The 20,175-nt window shown below is 40.0% G+C and overlaps 2 protein-coding genes across 3 annotated transcripts in view; one reads left to right on the forward strand and one right to left on the reverse strand.

The window, feature by feature from the left end:
• LOC126143297 (glutathione hydrolase 1 proenzyme-like) overlaps positions 1–1,089 on the forward strand; it is a 107,841-nt gene extending 106,752 nt beyond the window's left edge. Inside the window, exon 7 of the mRNA XM_049915366.1 lies at positions 940–1,089. Coding sequence (XP_049771323.1) covers positions 940–1,089 — 150 coding nt within the window. The remainder of the gene's footprint in view (positions 1–939) is intronic.
• A 5,531-nt stretch (positions 1,090–6,620) lies between these two features.
• LOC126094765 (scoloptoxin SSD14-like) overlaps positions 6,621–20,175 on the reverse strand; it is a 452,119-nt gene continuing 438,564 nt past the window's right edge. For both annotated transcript variants that reach the window (XM_049909319.1, XM_049909328.1), the window contains 3 exons: positions 9,888–10,128; positions 9,676–9,789; positions 6,621–7,255 (listed from right to left, as the gene is read on the reverse strand). In XM_049909319.1, the coding sequence (XP_049765276.1) occupies positions 7,109–7,255; positions 9,676–9,789; positions 9,888–10,128 (502 nt within the window). In that variant the 3' untranslated portion in view covers positions 6,621–7,108. The remainder of the gene's footprint in view (positions 7,256–9,675; positions 9,790–9,887; positions 10,129–20,175) is intronic.

The following is a 20,175-nucleotide window of genomic DNA, read 5'->3' on the forward strand; positions in this document are numbered from 1 at the left end:
ATTCAGTGTCCCCTCGACGATCACCAGTGGTGTACGGCCAGTGTAGGAGATCGCTCCCCACACCATGATGCCGGGTGTTGGCCCTGTGTGCCTCGGTCGTATGCAGTCCTGATTGTGGCGCTCACCTGCACGGCGCCAAACACGCATACGACCATCATTGGCACCAAGGCAGAAGCGACTCTCATCGCTGAAGATGACACGTCTCCATTCGTCCCTCCATTCACGCCTGTCGCGACACCACTGGAGGTGGGCTGCATGATGTTGGGACGTGAGCGGAAGACGGCCTAACGGTGTGCGGGACCGTAGCCCAGCTTCATGGAGACGGTTGCGAATGGTCCTCGCCGATACCCCAGGAGCAACAGTGTCCCTAATTTGCTGGGAAGTGGCGGTGCGGTCCCCTACAGCACTGCGTAGGATCCTACAGTCTTGGCGTGCATCCGTGCGTCGCTGCGGTCCGGTCCCAGGTCGACGGGCACGTGCACCTTCCGCTGACCACTGGCGACAACATCGATGTACTGTGGAGACCTCACGCCCCACGTGTTGAGCAATTCGGCGGTACGTCCACCCGGCCTCCCGCATGCCCACTATACGCCCTCGCTCAAAGTCCGTCAACTGCACATACGGTTCACGTCCACGCTGTCGCGGCATGCTACCAGTGTTAAAGACTGCGATGGAGCTCCGTATGCCACGGCAAACTGGCTGACACTGACGGCGGCGGTGCACAAATGCTGCGCAGCTAGCGCCATTCGACGGCCAACACCGCGGTTCCTGGTGTGTCCGCTGTGCCGTGCGTGTGATCATTGCTTGTACAGCCCTCTCGCAGTGTCCGGAGCAAGTATGGTGGGTCTGACACACCGGTGTAAATGTGTTCTTTTTTCCATTTCCAGGAGTGTAGCACATCAATTTCTCCTGTACCTCATAACTTTTCTTCTGTTTTAGGATGAAACTGGAGCACTTAAGAAGCATGATGCAAATGTTTCTGAAGCATATTCCTTTAGAACGGGTGTTATTGGGGTAGCAAATACCACTTCCAATCAATATGTTGTCAGCCTTGATCGTCGAAGAAGCACAGAGTTTGATGTTATATAATTACTTATGATAATAATTTTTAGACAATGTTTACAAATTAATAAACTCTTATTATTTCTGTTACTGTCACAATACCTATTTACAATAATTGCAGAATTGTTTTTCAAACTCAGATGACACTTTTTCATAGGCTGAAAGATAATGCACTGTTTAATTTTTCCTCAATTTCACTACTTCTACATATAGTGTGAGAATGTCAGAAATCTGAAAATTCATGAACTTTTTTTTTTTCCTTTTCTTTTTTTTTTTTCCTCCACATAATTTAACTTGGCAGAGTGCACTAAGAATTATAACTTACTGCAACCATTAAAAACAGGTATAATAATTGAATCCTAACATTTACTATATGGACACCTACATTCCTTTGAGGGTCCTGTTTTGTGTTGAAGTCCACCCTCCCCTTTCTGTTCGTACAGAAACAGACTTTGCCACTTAAAACTTGGCTTCTTAGGCCACTGTCAGATAACTTAATGTTGAACAGAGAGTTCACACAACTTCAGCAAGCATTCATAGCTATACAAAGAATGCTACACAAAGATATGTGACATTTTATGACTATATTGATGCAAAACACACTCATTTTGTAATGCATAAAGAGACACTGAACAAATAAATCTTTCCAGAATGAGATTTTCACTCTGTTACAGAGTGTCCATTTTTTCCTTTCACAGGCAAGTGCTCTACCATCTGAGCTACCCAAGCACGACTCACGCCCCCTCCTCACAGCTTTACTTCTGCCAGTATCTTCTCTCCTACCTTCCAAACTTCAAAGAAGCTCTTCTGTGAAGATTGGAACAAAGAAGCACTTCCGTGAAGTTTGGAAGGTAGGAGACAAGATACTGGCAGAAGTAAAGCTGTGACGAGGAGGCGTGAGTCGTGCTTTGGTAGCTCAGATGGTACAGCACTTGCCCGTGAAAGGCAAAGGTCCCAAGTTCGAGTCTTGGTCCAGCACACAGTTTTAATCTGCTAGGTAGTTTCACATAAATCTTTCATTACAGTATATTCACATATTAAAATTATGTGAGTGTATAAAGCAGAAATGTTCTACAAGTGAGTAACGGCACAGGCTACTATGTCATATGGACAAACTGGTGAATATGATGAACACACCGAATAAAGGGAGGGGAAGAAAGACATCTATGGAACAGGGTGTCGAACAGTTATAAAAGGCTTTTTAGCTAATGGTGAGAGGAATAATAACTGGCTGCTACTTTAATAAAGGCAAAGAGTGGAACTGCGTTTAGTCATTGAAGACCAGGTCAGGATTCTTTGACTGGTGTTTATTAATGGCCAGAACTTCAAGTAATGTTAGTTTTCTCCTTTTACTAGCTTTATGGAGGGCATCACATTTTACATCATATGAAAGACATTCATTCAGAGCATGTTCAGAAAATGTGGAATCTTTCTTTCACAGTCTCCAGTTCCTTTCATACTTGGTCAGTATCTGAGATGGCCTAAGAAGCTGAAACCTGGTTCACAATGAACTAATAAATATTACTGTGGAACATTAATAAGTTGTATTGAAGTTATTAATATGTCTATGTTCCTCCAAAAACTGTCAGAATATTCCACAAATAGAATATTTATACATAATATGAACAATACATGCTCCAGACCTGGACCTTGCAACATCAAACACTTCACAATAACTTAAATGGAACTTAAATGCTGTGCATGTTCACCTAGATCAGAGCTTTCCACACTTGGTGTCCTGACAGACTAGTGACTTCACAAAGTGAAACAAATGAATAAAAATGTCAGAAGAAAACACTTTTCCTTCAGGCTGTATCTTTATTTCGTCCATGACATGCCTTAACTAAAACATAAAAGTAACTAAATAAGTAAATTCAAGAGAAGGCAAGCAGAATGATGTGTAAAGTGAACAGTGAGAAAGTTGTGTTCATCTTGCAGAAGTATTTTTAAGCATCTTGGAAATCGGACACTCACTTACCAATACATTGATCCTTAATGGTTTTTGTTGCTAGTACTAAGAGAATGGTTCAACTGAATTGTGATTTATACACTCACGACACAAGGCAAAAAAATAATTTTCTATGGTTCAGAATGAGGTTATGTGTTACAATGGGAAGATGTTAAATAGGCTTCCATGCAACATGAAGCAAGACATCTGGAATCCCTACCAATTAAAAAGAAAATTAGAAATATACCTTATTTGTCACTCTTTCTACAATTTATCTGGGTATCTAGATTCAGGGATTGAAAAGTTCTGTTAACTACAGCTGTGTTCATTGTTAAATTGCATGACAAATACTATAGCACTTGGTATGTACATATGTGGTAATCCACACTCAAGCTCATATTGGTGAATTACGAGTGTGGCAAGAGACCTTGTTACTTTGTCACTGTGTGATGCATTTTGCAGTGTCCCGATAGGGGGAACACGGAGAGGAAACTAAGAAAATTTAGTGCCAGAGGCCCCTGTCTGAGCTTTGTCTTGTTTGGTACACTGTCTGGTGCTGATGGTATTAGAGTGCTGAAGTGGTATGCTGTGTATCAGATGGATTGTACCATGGATTGTACCTCAAAATGAGGTATGGTGTGCCATGAGGATGTGTGGTATTTAGCAGTTATCGTCCATGTGTGTGGTGTGTCACAATGGATGGAATCCTCCTTTTGGGAAGGCCTTAAACTGTTGGCATATTTCACTGATCATTTACTACAGGTTAATCTAAGTAAATGTACTATGTTGAATCTAGTGAGCCTCAATTTGTTAAATCTGAACTAATGATTTTGATTCATTGGAGACCCATTTTATTGTAAAGTTCCTGCTGCATTTTGGTGTGTTAAATGTGTTTTTAAGGAGATTTTTATGTGGTGAGGTCAACTTGTATTTAATGACCTCTTTCAAAACCCATCAGTTTTAATAGTATTCATTAAGTCTCATCTGTGGTGTTACATGAACTTCTCTTGTGTACAAGAATTGGTAATACGAGTGTTGTATACTAGGATTTTCATGGCCAGAGGGGTGATGAGTATTGCTTAACCTGTAATCATTTTTTGGTATGAATTTCATGTTGCATGGCCCACTGATTGGATTTATTCCTTTTTATGGAATTACATAGTTGGCATGTGTACAACTCTGCTCTCTTTATGTTGTAGTAAACTGGAAGATTAGCTTGAATTTCTTTCATAATCTCAAACAATGGAAAATCCAGGATGGAATGTTCCTCCAGAACCTCAACAACTTCTACCCCATTTGCTTCACCTGATCTTACTCAACCCAACAAGACACCTTCCTAGATGTTGACCTCCACCTCAAAGATGGCTGGATCAGTACCTCCATCCATATCAAACCTGCTAACCATCAGCAATACCTCCATTTCAACAGCTGCCACCCTTTCCATACCAAGAAGTCCCTTCCATACAGCCTAGCCACCCTTGGTAGTCGCATCTTCAGTGACGAGCAATCCCTCTCGAAATATACCGACTGTCTCACTGAAGTCTTCACAGACTGTAATTATCCTCCCAATCTATTATGAAAAGAAATCTCCCGTGCCTTATTTCCAGTCCCCACCACCTCCCAAAGTCCCACTGTCTGGCCACAGAGGAGCATTCCCCCCATAACTCAGTGCCACCAAGGGGCGGAGCAACTGAATTACATTCTCCGCCAGAATTTCAACTACCTCTCATCGTGCCCTGAAATGAGAAATGTCCTGCTCACTATCTTTCCCACCCCTCCCACAGTGGTATTCCACCGTCCACCAAACCTACACAATATACCCACCCATCCCTAAACAACCCCTGCTCCCAACCCCTTACCTCACGGCACATACCCATGTAATAGACCTAGATGCAAAACCTGTCCCATACATCCTCCCACCACCAACTACTCCAGTCCAGTCACAAACATCACCTGTCCCATCAAAGGCAGGGCTACCTGTGACACCAGTCATGTGATCTACAAGCTAAGCTGCAATCACTGCGCTGCAGTCTATGTGAGCATGACAACCAACAAACTGTCTGTCTGCATGAATGGCCACTGACAAACTATGGCCAAGAAACAAGTGGACCACCCTGTTGCTGAGCGTGCTGCCAAACATGACATCCTTGATTTCAATGACTGCTTCACAGCATATGCCATATGGATCCTTCCCACCAACATCAGCTTTTCTGAATTGTGCAAGTGGGAACTCTCCCTGCAATAGATCTTATGTTTCTGTAACCCTTCTGGCCTCTACCTTCGTTAGTCATTGTCCTCACCCATCCAGCCCCTTCCCTGTTTCCATTCCAGCACTACACAGCCCTCATTCCACCATCACACTCAGTCTTTTTACATGTCACTTTTCCACTACCCCCCCCCCTCCCCCTCTCCCCACATCTCACCTGCCCTCCGTCTAACCTGCAGCACTTCACTGTCTGTGAACCCTATGTTACTATCCCTCCCCCTCCCCGTCCCCTCCCCAGCCTCTTCCTTATCCCCACCCAGTTGCCACTCCCACAGTGCACTGGTGCTGCTGCTCACACTGTGGAGTCAGATGCCTGAGACTACAGTCATTGTGTGTGAGTCGTACTCACGCGCGCGTGTTGTGACAGTCTTATTGTCGTGCCTATCTGCAGCTCAGCATCTCCGCTATGTGGTGAGGGCATGTTTCATAATCTCAGCTGCATTTTGTGCCACAGAGAGGTCTACTTTGCTCTTGGCCACAGTTTTGCAGTGGCAATTCATCCTGGTAGACCGCTTCTTGGTACTCATACCAATATAAAAAGTTGTGCAGTGATTCACAGCAGAGGTGGTATATGAGATGGCTGCTTTCACAGGTGGCGCAGCTTCTGATAGGGCAGGATAAGCCTGTGACAGGACTGGAGTAGGAAGTGCTGGGCAGGTGGATTGGACAGGTCTTGCACCTTGGCCTTAGACAGGGATATGATTCCTGTGACAAGGGCTTGGGATTGGGAGTGGTATAGAGATGGACTGAGATGTTGAATAGGATGTCCCTCATTTCAGGGCGCAGGATGATAGTAATCAAAGCCCTGGTGAAGACTGTGGTTTCCAAGGTATAATATACAGATTAAACTGCTATGATTTCTTGTCTTTTGTTGATTTACGTCTTTGACTTGTTTCATATTCCTGAAGGTTCTCCTCCTTTAGCCAATCTAAAGAACATGAGGAATGAGTGAATAAGTATCTAAAAACAAGTGAAGTATGCCTGCAAGTAAGTGATCAGCCAGAATATTAGCAATATCCATATGATCAGAGACATCCGTACATGATATTCTTACAGTACGGCAACAATATTTTATCTTACAGTTTCATTTCACTCTAATTTTTTTTTTCCAGATGTGTGCATCATCTCATTCTCTGTGTAAAATCCTAAAACCAACAACAGAAAGAATAAAACGATGATGAAAACCACTTCAATAATCAGTTGTTGCAGTGTTTCTCTTCACACTTGGAAACTTTTAAGTGGCTGAAAATAAATCTTGTTTTCTTTCCCTTTTACTGTTCATTGATTTAACAAAACTAGTTCATAATTGTCAACCATGTATTTCCATTGCATGGATATCAAAACATGATTTAACAAAATAATCACATTTTCAATAAATAATCAATAATAAAATTCACAACTGCACATTATGTACAAGAGAACATTGGCAAGTAATAAAATAAATATTATACATAAAAAAGGAAGCAGTAATACTGAATTTTAAATCACTAGATGTTAAACATTTCTTAGCTCTTTGAAGCTTAGGACTATGACTTGTTCATAAAACACTGCTCCTAGTTCACCACTGCATTACTCACATACCTATCCATTCATTTAGCTTTACATATTTACACACACACACACACACACACACACACACACACACACACACACACAGAGTAGATTTAAACCAACATAGACATAAAGAGAGAGAAGGAGTGATGGGAGGGGAGATGCTTGGAGGGAGAGTAGGGTAGACAAAGCAAAGTATCACAAGTTGCACCATAATCTCTTTGTCTTGCTGCACAACACTTTTTAACATTCTGAAAATTCCACAGCTTAGGATCACGATCTTAAAAACCAGCAACCACTCCATTGCGCCTGAAGTCTGAATTTGCATAAATTTTCCCACCAGACACAGCAATCCCAGTTGCTGTTGATCCACCGACAGCAAATTCTTGTACATCATGGCCAATTGCAGTGAGGCCTTTGATGACATTCTGCAAATTAATTAAATAATTCAGCAAATAAATGTCAGAGCCCAAAATAATATTAACATTCTAAGTGTAGATGTAAAATTCATAATCAGTCATAACAGACAAAGTAAAGAGTGTGTGTGGCTACTTCTTTACCTACAAATAGTGTGAGGTGACTTTTGTACTGTTAGTTACATCACAGTAGTACAAATAATTACTTTTGTTTCTTGAGAATTCGCTACTTGTATAAAAACATATGCTGCCTGACAAAAAAAGTGAAGCACCCAGAAGACATGGTCAGATTCAAATGTAACTCTGTACAGGTACGCACCATTGGTGGATATGTATGTTGGAATTTGCTGTGACTGCTATAATGGCCACCACAGTGTATCAGTTTTGTTACCAGGCCTGGTAGGGTACACAAGGACTGTGAGCAGTGTCAGATGTTGAGTGACCACTATGAAGTACACAGAGATGAAGCATACTTGTGTCACACAGCATGGTTTTCCATTTGGTCAGCTGGTTGAATACTGCATTATCCAGATCTGTGGCACATTAAGATGTGACAGTGGCCCGATGTTGGACTGCAGGGCAATGTGAGGGAAGGCATACTCATTGTCAAGCTTCCGGTCAACCACATCTGACCACGACCATGACAAGGAGGATCACCAAATTCTGCACCAGGCACACTGCAATCCCTTCATGTCAGTGCCTGCCATCTAAGAACAAGTAACGGACTCCCTGTGACATTTTGTGTCATCCCACAACATTGGTTGGAGACTAACAGCACCCGGGCTTGGGAATTACTGTTCCATGCAAAGGCTGCTGCTGTTAACAACATAACACAAATGGCAGTGTTTGGAGGGTTGCCAAAGAATGGTGTCATATTGTGTTCAGTCAATGATTCATGGTTCTGCACTAGCCCAGATGACCACTGTCAGAGTGTATGACGATGACCTATGCAGAGGTCCCATTCTTCCAATGTTTTGGAGATGCACAGTGCTATTTCTTCTGGTGTCATGATGTGAGGAGCCATTGGGTAAGACTTCGGGCTGAGGCTGGTAGTGACTATGGGAACTCTGATGGCACAATGGTACTCAGCAGACAACCGGCATCTTCATGTGTTACCTCTCATACGACAGCATTGCGGTGCCATTTTTCAACAGGACAATGCTCATCCACATATGGCACATGATTCTATGAACTGTCTGCATCATGTTAAGGTAATTCCAAGGCTGGCAAAATCCGCAACTCTGTCCCCTAGAGAGTGACAGAATGTGTGTGGGTCCAGCTTGGATGTCAACATTGTCCCAGTGCCAGAATCCAGGATATCAAGGATGGCACAATGTGATATTGATAAGTGTGCTTACTCTGCCAAGTTCTTTGTAAATTGGAATCAGTTTTGTAATCACTGAAATAATATCACATACTGTCTCAACACTCGAAGTTTCAATTAATTTCCTCCTACGCCTATAGATGCTACACTTTTTATGTCAGAGAGTGTAGTTGTAAAATTTGAGACAGAATTACTGGCCACTGCAGTTGTACTGCCAACAGACACACATAAAAATACATGGCAGTATCCGAGCTCTCCAAAAGCTAGAATGCCACATGCTTTTACACGAATCTATTGGGGGCACTAAAAATTTCACCTCACTGGCCAAGGCAGTGTTTGGCAAGCACTATGACAGGCAGCAGAAGGTCTTGCCATGCGCTGGTGGGTGTTATCTTTCTGAAATGTATGCCCAGGATGGCTGCCATGAAGGCCAACACAACAGGGCATAGAATATTGTCGATGTACCACTGCACTGTAAGAGTGCTAAGGATGGCAACTAAACTGGTCCTGCTATGAAAAGAGATGGCTCCCCAGGCCATCATTCCTGGCACCGGGCCGTATCACAGGCAACAGTCATGTTGGTATCCCACTACTGTCCAGGGCATCTCAAAACACGTTTCAATGGGAATCACATTGATGTGAGTAGAATTGTCTTCTGTGATGAGTCCCACTTTGAGATGAGCCCCAATGACCAACAAAGACATGTCTGGAGGCCCCTCAGACAGTGGTGGTATATCAACCTGACTGCCACACACCATATGGCCTGATAATCAGGAGTAACGGTGAGGAGTGCCATAAATTTTCATAGCAGCACCACTTTGGTTGTCATCCATGGCACCCTAACAGGACAGCAGTGCATCAATGATATTCTCCTCCTTGTGCTGTTGCCCCTCATGGCAAGCCATCCTGGGCTTACATTTCAGAAGGATAATGCCCACCCATACACGGTGATAGTTTCTACCGCTTGGATGTCTTGTTTTCTTTGTAGAAATCATCTTTCTAAATGAGGAATCTGTTATGTGACTTGAATGCTTGCAGTTTTTAAGTTTTGTATCTTACAAAGCAAAAAATATTAAAATTTGTAGATTATCATTTAATTTATACTCACCTCCTCAAACCCTTCTTCATATTGAAGTGCCATGGGAAATAATTGATGATGAATTCGCCTGTGGTCAATAGCTTCCTTTATATTTTTATTGAACCATAAGCTATACATAGAGACCTGTAAATACATTCTACTGTAGTAGCATAATGATTTGTAATTATTGGTATATGTCTGCATGTTCTTTACAGCAAGAAATTAATTAAATGTGGAAATACCAGTGCTGTCCCTGATGTAATTTTAGTCCCACCAGCTGCCCCAGTAACAAGTTGTACATCTCCACTGCCATTGACAAAAATTGCGGGTGTCATGGATGAAAGTGGTCTTTTCCCTGGCTGAATAAAATTGGCTGGTGATGGAGGAATTCCAAACGCATTGGTAATGTTTGGTGCAGAGAAATCATCCATCTCATCATTAAGGATGATACCTGTAGAGTTTGATACAACCTTTGCACCAAATCTGTGAAAAATATGAGAATTTTATCAGTTTACAAAGAGTAACCACAAAAAATAAATAAATGCACATTAATTCTTTCAGCACACTCCATTGATCACTTCAAGGAGACTCTTCACCGCATTTGAATAAATTAAGTGCTACAGAAACTAATCCTGCATGTTATATTAATAATCCACTATCATAAATTGCAATATTCTGTTTGCACTTATGCAGGTTATAAATTAATATGTTTTCATGTGGTCCAGATGCAAAGTTCAGGAAAATGCAGAATTGAGGAAAATATTAAAATCCTCAAGACAGGAGCAAAAACATATGTAGTTGGCATATATTATTGAAAATCGTTATTCTCACCAATACATTGTATAAAATATGTGTAAGTGAAGGAAATTTAATATACAATTCAATGTTTACACAATAAATTGTGGTAATGAATTTCATCAGTGCTTAAAAAATCACAGATGTGTAACAGCAACTAAAAATTTGTCAAAAAATTGAAATTGCTATCAGGAGACAAGGTAATTAAGCTATTTTCTGAGGTAATTAAGCTATTTTCTGACTTGCTACAACCACAAATTGTGCATCAAAACACACATTTTTGAGAGATCTTTCCTTTGTGCCCACCCCGAAAAAAGGAGAAGTTGATTAACTTCACAGTTTTCAGTTTACTCCACCATGTAAGCTATAATTTTTTTCTGTTTTCAAGGTGAACATAAAATGAAAGACCCCTGAGAACTGGGTGTTTTAAGGTATAATTTGTGGCAGTAGTGTGTTGGGAAATGGCTCATTTACTTCATACATCATTAGCAAAAGTGATTGTCTTTTCAATTATATACTCTACAGTACTACTAGTGGCAAGATCCGCTTTTTTTCTAATACGACTATCACAAGATGTAAAATTTTGAATTTCTTTCTTGTTTGTTTATGGACTTGCAATTTGGTTATGTCAGTTGATGTTATGAGTGTTTGTGTTGGTAAAATTGCTACTTAGGAGGAGAAGAATGAAATTCTCGCACCAACTTTGATTTATAGATCCTACGCCTGTTTATATTTTATAATCCAGTACTTTAGGAATTTTGAATGTTTCATAGGCTAAGGTCTGTAAACTTATTAAGTGTGTTAGTGTGCTGTGGTGACTGTGCTGACTATTGAGTGACATAACAAGTACAAGAGCTCACTAGCAGGAAATGGCAGTTTCCTTGATTCTGACTGAGCATGTCCTTCGAAACTCGGTGCTTGAATTTGAAAGTTTGAGCATTGATCTTATTGCTGAATTCAGCACATCAGAAATACATGCAGAAAGATAAGACTGCGTTATAAGTGGCATAAAGAAAGGTGGTGGCTGGACGCCTTTGTGACTTATTGGTTTGGTGTTGAACACTTTGTGTCGACAGTCTTGTTATTCCATTGATGCTGAAGCCTAGCAATAGTCGTATCATAATTGCGTGGTGAAGCTAAACATTGCAAGATGTGTTGGCTACTGTGATCGTGGAATATGTCACCATTTCCTCTCTCATGTCCACCCCCTCCCCCCCTTTTCTTGCAATGGCCTAAAATATTCCCTTAGCTCTGCCACCAAACTGTGGCACAATTCATCTGCCTTTTTTGCCACTTATAACTCGTTCAGTCCCATCAAATGTCAATGGGAAGAAAACAAATGAAGTCAAGTGAGATACTGAATGAGAGTGTACAATTGAGTAAACCTTATTAGGAAGAAACATAAAATCAGGGAATTTTTAGCATTGATCTTATGGGTTTTTCGCAGGAGCTACGAATTTATGGCATAGAATTGTGAAAAATGTAAAATCGGAGACTGTAAAATCAAAGTTCCACTGTATGACATATATGCAGAATTTTGCACCCTAGGACGACTGCACACAAAGTATCCGCTACCCTTCATCACTACAAATATTTAATAAGTCACCAACATCACCTGTTTCAAGCATCAGGCCCTTGGACACTAGATCTGTGTTTGTATAACATTACATTCAGATTTAGCTCAACTATGATTAGTGCAAATGTCCTCAAATGAAATAATGAGAAGAGGGCAACACGTGGAAAAAGAAAGTATTTTTGCTGAGGTTTCTGACTACTGTTTTTCACATAAATCTATTTTTCTACTCATGAGTGAACATGTTAATTCATTCATTTTATTTCAAACAGCCTGTCTAGGAGGAAAACCTTCATTGATGTGGAATGAGTCAAAGTATACATTAACAATAGAGAAACAACTCTTAGAAACCCAACCTGTTCACTGTATTAACAATGAACTGCCACTCTCCACTTAATACTGGGTGTTTTTAAAATGAATATCAGAGTTTAAGACTGTGTAACATTTATTATATTCAACATACAATTATAAATAATACATCAAATGAAAGATCAACTCAAACATTTTTTTTTTTACAAGTGCTCAATGTGAGCATAATCTGTATACAGCACACGTCAAGTCGACAGGTGAGTTCTTCCGAAATTTGATTAGTTTACATGGAATAATTGTTGCAACAACTACTTCAGTCCTGTTTCTTAAGTCTGGTAGACCAGCTGGTAGCAGAGGTACATATCCATGATCCTTTATGAAACCGCAAGATAAAAGTTGCATGGCATCAGATTGAATGTGTGTGGAGGCCATGCGAAACTATCTCTGTCATGCAGCCCCTTGTGGTCAGCTCAGTGGTCAGGTATGGTGTTGTTTAACCAATCAAATACTGAGTTGTGCCAGTGAGGCAGTGCACCATCTTGCTGCCAAATAAAATCCTGTGGTTCAACTTCTTACAATTCAGGAAATAGCCATAGTTCTAGCTCATCAAGATAAGAAACACCAGTTACAGTTGTTTCAATAAAAAGAAAGACCCATAAACTTTCTGTCAAAATGTGGCAAAATAAATAAATAAATAAATAAAAAATCGACATTCATTTTAGGGGAGTCTTGTTGGAACTGTACCATTCTGTGGGAATTTGCTGACCCCCAGATGCCCACATTATGTGTGCTCACACTTCCATTTAGGTGAAATGTTGACTCATCACAAAGTGACACGATCCAGAGAATCATCACCACATAACAACATTTTGTTTGAAAAGTTGGCATCTAAACTGTAGTCTGTAGGCTTTAGAGGTTGTAAAGCCTTAAGACCCAACATTGACTTTAAAACACCCACTTCTATTTAGGTTTCCCCCAGAAAGTTATAATGAAATATGCTACCATAGAAAAAGCTGCTAAGCCCCAGTTATATCAAATAGCCTCTACTGGTAGATGAATATTTATTTGAATACATTGAAAGCTTATGTACTATATGTATAAAGATTAAATTTGATTTAATTTTTTTAAGTGATCCCAGAAATCATGTTCTGTGTTGTCACATATTCACATATGGATATGGAACAAGTCACAAATTAAAATTTGGATAAATATTATAATTAACTCTTAATAAGAAAAGTAAGTTACATTTATAGAATGAAGTGAATTAGCTATGAACTTAAGAAAATATTTCAACTTTGTTGTATCAGACTACCATTCATAAATTATTTTGCCGTATAGAAACAGTCTTTTGAAGGAATGTTTTTACATTTCCTCTGAATCCCTACCTATTAGACTTGAAGCTTGTTGTACAGAAGAACTCCTATGTAAGTACATTGCTGTGTCCTTTATGTAGCCATTAATAGCTATAGATATGTCATTAGAATCATGGATCTGATGACATGGATTATTTTATCGTTTGCAAAAATATGTAAATTTTCCTGAATAAAACACACTGTTGGGTGAATATAAATAAAAGACACTGGCAGGATATTGAGCATCAGAAATATATATTTAGTGGTGAATGAGAGAGACATGTGTCTCATTATCTTGGCTATTCTCGTTTGCATAACAAATACCTCTTTCTAAGACACTCCAAAGTGGAATGTGATATGGAGTACTAGTGCAAATTATGAACATTTTAGTGTTTTGATGTTACAGACATTACTCAGGACATTAAATGCATAGACAAAACTGCTCAGTCTATTTACTAACATTCTATTTACTAACAGTCTATTTACTGTCATCAGTCCACACTCTATGAAGTGTAGTGATTACCTCTTGGTTTTTAAGCACATTTTCAAACTTGACTTTCTCTCTCTGAAATAAAACTGTATGTGATGGGCTAAAATTTGTATACTCAGTTTTGTCATTATTCGGTAACAGTCTGTTCGTGTTTAACCAACTTGTAGATTCTATCATAAACCATTTATGGAACTCATTAACACAGTGTATCACAGTGATTTGAGTACAGGTTATTGGTATCATCAGCAAGCATAACTGGTAGGTCTTTCTGAATGCTTTGGAGCAGAAAATTGATAAACCTGTCAGGCGTTAGGTCTAGCAGTACAGTGCATGCCTGGAAACTGAAAGGTTGTCACAATGTTATGTAATCCAAACTAAATTGTATTTAATAATTAATGTTAAAAATGTAAGTTATCTTGACGTTGTCTTTTGCTCTATGAGCTGAATGACAATAAAATTTGATTGATTGATTGATTAACATTGATTTTTTCGGTCTGTCTTTAAGCTAGCCATCACCTGCTTATGATGTGAAGATTCATCTAAAAATGACACATGGTTCTGATTCCACATTACACTGTAGGTCCCTTTCCAATCACTGGATAACTGTGGTAGGTTAGGGACCCACAATTTGCCAGTGACATCCAGTTGAAAGACTTATACCAGACCATTAAGCCACATGAGGTTATTAATTGTTATTATTGATAAATATAATAAACAGAAGTGGTCCAAGTGTGGAATCTTAAGGAATGCCTTGTCTTATAGCTTGCTTCTGTGACTGCCTGTCTACTTCCAACTCCTACTCTAAAGTCTCTATGCTGTCAAATGAAAACTGATACCCACCACAATGGTACCATGGAATTTAGTTCCATTCAAAAGCAGTCACCACATGCCTTAAGACGGTTATCCCACTGGGTGTTTCCTGTTTTGTAGAACATGGTCAGCCAGTGATGGATCCACAACAGCAAACACCCTTGCACTTCCTTGTTCAACGGAAACTGATGTCCATACATATCTTTCTTCAGGTTGCCAAAGATGTGAAAATCACATGGGGAAAGGTCCAGGCTGTGTGGAGGATGTTGCAGTGTTACCCAAACAAATTGCTGAAGTGTAGCCTTTGTCCATGGCAATGTGAGGGGTGGGCATTATTGTGCAACAGGATGGATTTGTCTGACAGCATTCCAAAGGCTCGGTGGCAAATTGAAAAGCCAACAATGGAAATATCCCACTTTTTCACCACCAAAGAAATCCAAAGCTGTTCACACAAGTTTCAGTAAGGTTGGTATACACTACAACATCCCCTCACAGCCTGGATCTTTCACAGTAGGATTTTCACACCTCTGGGGACTTGAAGACTGACCTGCATGAATGTCAGTTTCAGTTGGATGAGGAAGTGCAAGAGTGGATGGAGTTGTGGATCCATCAGCAGCTGACTGCATTCTATGTGACAAGAATGAAAAAGAAAGTTTGTTACAAATGTTTCTAAAGTGTTCCAACATTAGCACTAGTTGTAATGCAATATCGAGATTTGAAGGAAAGGAACACACCAATAGATGAGGTTTTGGTAGAAGTTATTAAAACTGGTGGGTACTTGTAGAATTATTAAGAGAATGTCTATGAAAGGAGACAACTCCACAGAATTGGAAAAAATTGTAAAAACATGCGATATGCTGTAATTAGACCTCTCCATAAAATTGGAGGTGCTATATGCACCTTAACTATTCTCCCCCTCATGCCATTAACAATATTTGTTTTTGAAAAAGACTGTATAACATGGTACTGGAAATCCATAGACACCTGGTCAGGATGCAGGAGCCTAGAGACTTGTTGCAATTTCCTTTAAGTTGCAAAGAAATGTATTTAACACCAGTGAGGTGTTAATCCTGTATTTGTCAGAGCATTTCTGTGCCAACTTCCTGTGACACTTGTAGACAATTTGATTATTTGGCACAAGATTATTTTGAGTCTTGTTGGGCCATGATTCAGCACAAAAACTAATTTAGTTCATTTTATGTGTATACTGTAAGTGCAATTTTTCCCGTTTTTCTGTTACTGTAACAACAGTTGTAGAAAATACAAAATGCCAGACACATGTGCAGCCACTACAGTTGAGACTGTTGCTGCTTTATTGGAATAAGTAACTAAGTCACTGCCAGTTAATGCTGACCAGAAAGAATGCAGTGAGGAATTACATAGGCAAGTAGAAGTATTGCAGGGCATTCAACAGAAAGTAAAATAGGTGTTGAAAAGAATGTAGGATGTTACTATGTTTATTAATGATTTTATAGCTATCACAAAATTGAATAATTGGTCAGAAAAGAACAATTGGGAGTGGGGCTAAAACATATGGGATATAGCATGAAATACTTGGTAAGACAGAAACTTTCCAGTAGTTTGCTAATGACCTGTGTCAGTGCTACCAGAAACAGAATGTCACATGATTCCTCAGGGAATAATTTAATAGTTTGGCACAGAAGCACAGTAAATTGTTGGGATTCTTCTTGGATAGAGCCCAGGAGATAAATGCAGAAACATAACAGTAACGTGAAGTGCATCTGCTGATGGAGTCATCCTGTATAAAGCAGAGGACAGGGCTCTCAGTCCCTTTTTATGGGTTATCCGCATTGTCATGTCATGCAGAGTCAGGATGGAGAATCCATCTGAGAATGTCTGGACGTAAGGGCCATCTTCAGAATCAGTGTCTTGAATCAGAGTGCTAAAAATGTGGACAAGTCAGACATAAATCACAGGACTGTAAAAATAAGAAACAGGAAATGCAAATGGAATCCATTGAATGATGGAAAGCATTCCCAGCAGGACATAATACTGCACAGACATATGCAGGGATGGAATGCTGCTTGTTAGGCTTAGTATAGGGCAAGGAACATAAGATTGTAGTAGACTCAGGTGTGTGCACATGCAGTCATTAGTCTGGGTCCCTTAGGCAGGAAGACACTTAGCTCTCCACGTAACATATTATATGAGGTAGGTGACAATGATGTGAAGTCATTAGTGACAACAGTGCTTGACTTTAGCATTGGAGGCTAGAGTTTTTGTGGACACAGGGAAGTGTTGTCACATTTTGGTGAAGGGTATTCTGCAATTCTTGAACTAGACGTCCTTGGTAAATGTCATGCTAAAATTATGTTTTAGGGAGAAATTTTGTTTCCACTGGGAACAATAACACCAAGTAAGGCAATGACACAAGATAAACTTATGCAGGTGCTGCCAACTGAACTGCGAACACATATTCTAAGGATTGGTTCTCATGTTAATATACCATCAGGCACAAGAAGTTAGTTTGGATTCCTGTAGGTACCTATTTACCACAAGAAGTATTGTGTGAGGTAGAACTACTACAGAGTATTGAAGAATTGCATAAAATGCATTGGCTTGTTTCCAGAAGTGTACTGCATATTAGTAATATAAATGGTGAGTTTATAGTTCCTGTTAGCCTACATAATTTTGGCGTGGTTGGTATTAGTCTGCCAAAGAGCTTAAAAAGGCTTTTGATGAAGAATATATTGACCCATGTGATGACCAAAGCCACAAACAAACTTCTAAAAAAGTGAATCACTTACAAGGGAGTGCCTGATAAGCATTGGAAGCTTTACTACTAAAATTCATGGATTTGCTGAATACAGATGGCACAATAGTAGTGTCACCTGTCATACAGCACTGGATACCCTCATGCAACAATATTTTGGTCTACAGGCCACCATACCATGTCCTAAAGCATCTGCGGCTGTTCTACATCTACATCTACATCCATACTACGCAAGCCACCTGACGATGTGTGGCAGTGGGTACCTTGAGTTCCTACATCAGTTCTCGCTTCTGTTCCAGTCTCATATTGTTTGTGGAAAGAAAGATTGTCGGTATGCCTCTGTGTGGGCTCTAATCACTCTGATTTTATCCTCATGGTCTCTTCACGAGATATACATAAGAGGGAGCAATATACTGCTTGACTCCTCGGTGAAGGTATGTTCTTGAAACTTCAACAAAAGCCCGTACTGAGCTACTGTGCACCTCTCTTGCAGAGTCTTCCACTGGAGTTTATCTATCATCTAAGTAATGCTTTCGAGATTAGTATATGCTTACTAAATGATCCTGTAACAAAGCGCACTGCTCTCCATTGGATCTTCTCTATCTCTTCTATCAACCCTGTCTGGTATGGATCCCACACTGGTGAGCAATATTCAAGTAGTGGGCAAACAAGTGTACTGTAACCAACTTCCTTTGTTTTCGGACTGCACTTCCTTATGATTCTTCCAATGAATCTCAGTCTGGCATCTGCTTTACCGACGATTAATTTTATATGGTCATTCCATTTTAAATCACTCCTAACGCCTACTCCCAGATAATTTATGGAATTAACTTCTTCCAGTTGCTGGCCTGTTATATTGTAGCTAAATGATAAAGGATCTTTCTTTCTATGTATTCACAGCACATTACACTTGTCTACATTGAGATTCAATTGCCATTCCCTGCACCATGCGTCAATTCATTGCAGAGCCTCCTGCATTTCAGTATAATTTACCATTGTTACAACCTCTCGATATACTACAGCATCACCCGCAAAAAGCCTCAGTGAACTTTCGATGTTATCCACAAGGTCACTTATATATATTGTGAATAGCAATGGTCCTACAATACTCCCCTGTGGCACACCTGAAATCACTCTTACTTCGCAAGACTACCCTCCATTGAGAATGACATGCTGCGTTCTGTTATCTAGGAATTCTTCAATCCAATCATACAATTGGTCTGATATTCCGTATGCTCTTACTTTGTTCATTAAACGACTGTGGGGAACTGTATCAAATGCCTTGTGGAAGTCAAGAAACACAGTATTTACCTGGGAACCTGTGTCTATGGCCTCTGAGTCTCGTGGATGAATAGCGCAAGCTAGATTTCCCATGATCGTCTTTGTCAAAACCCATGCTGATTCCTACAGAGTAGATTTCTAGTCTCCAGAAAAGTCATTATACTTGAACATAATATGTGTTCCAAAATTCTAGAACTGATCAACAATAAAGATATAGGTCTATAGTTCTGCACATCTGTTCGATGTCCCTTCTTGAAAACGGGGATGACCTGTGCCCTTTTCCAATCTTTTGGAATGCTATGCTCTTCTAGAGACATACGGTACACTGCTGCAAGCAAGGGGGGCAAGTTCCTTCACGTACTCTGTGTAAAATTGAACTGGTATCCCACCAGGTCCAGCGGCCTTTCCTCTTTTGAGTGATTTTAATTGTTTTTCTATCCCTCTGTCATCTATTTCGATATCTACCATTTTGTCACCTGTGCGATAATCTAGAGAAGGAACTACAGTGCAGTCTTTCTCTGTGAAACAGCTTTAGAAAAAGACAGTTACTATTTCGGCCTTTAGTCTGTCATCCTCTGTTTCAGTACAATTTTGGTCACAGAGTGTCTGGACATTTTGTTTTGATCCACCTACCGCTTTGACCAAAATTTCTTAGGATTTTCTGCCAAGTCAGTACATAAACCTTTACTTTCGAATTCACTGAAGGCCTCTTGCATAGCCCTCCCCACACGACATTTTGCTTCATATAAATTTTGTTTGTCTGCAAGGCTTTGGCTATGTTTATGTTTGCTGTGAAGTTCCCTTTGTTTCCGTAGCAGTTTTCTAGCTTGGTTGTTGTACCACAGTGGCTCTTTTCCATCTCTTACGATCTTGCTTGGCACATACTCATCTAATGCATATTGTATGATGGTTTTGAATTTTGTCCACTGATCCTAAACACTATCTGTACTTGAGATAAAACTTTTGTGTTGAGCTGTCAAGTACTGTTAAATCTGTATTTTGTCACTTTTTCTAAACAGAAAAATCTTCCTACATTTTTAATATTTCTATTTACGGCTGAAATCACTGATGCTGTAACCACTTTATGATTGCTAATTCCCTGTTCTGTGTTAACTGTTTCAAATAGTTTGGGTCTGTTTGTCACCAGAAGGTCTAATATGTTATTGCCATGAGTTGGTTCTCTGTT

Source organism: Schistocerca cancellata, chromosome 1, assembly GCF_023864275.1.
Source record: "Schistocerca cancellata isolate TAMUIC-IGC-003103 chromosome 1, iqSchCanc2.1, whole genome shotgun sequence".
Taxonomy (NCBI): Eukaryota; Metazoa; Arthropoda; class Insecta; order Orthoptera; family Acrididae; genus Schistocerca; species Schistocerca cancellata.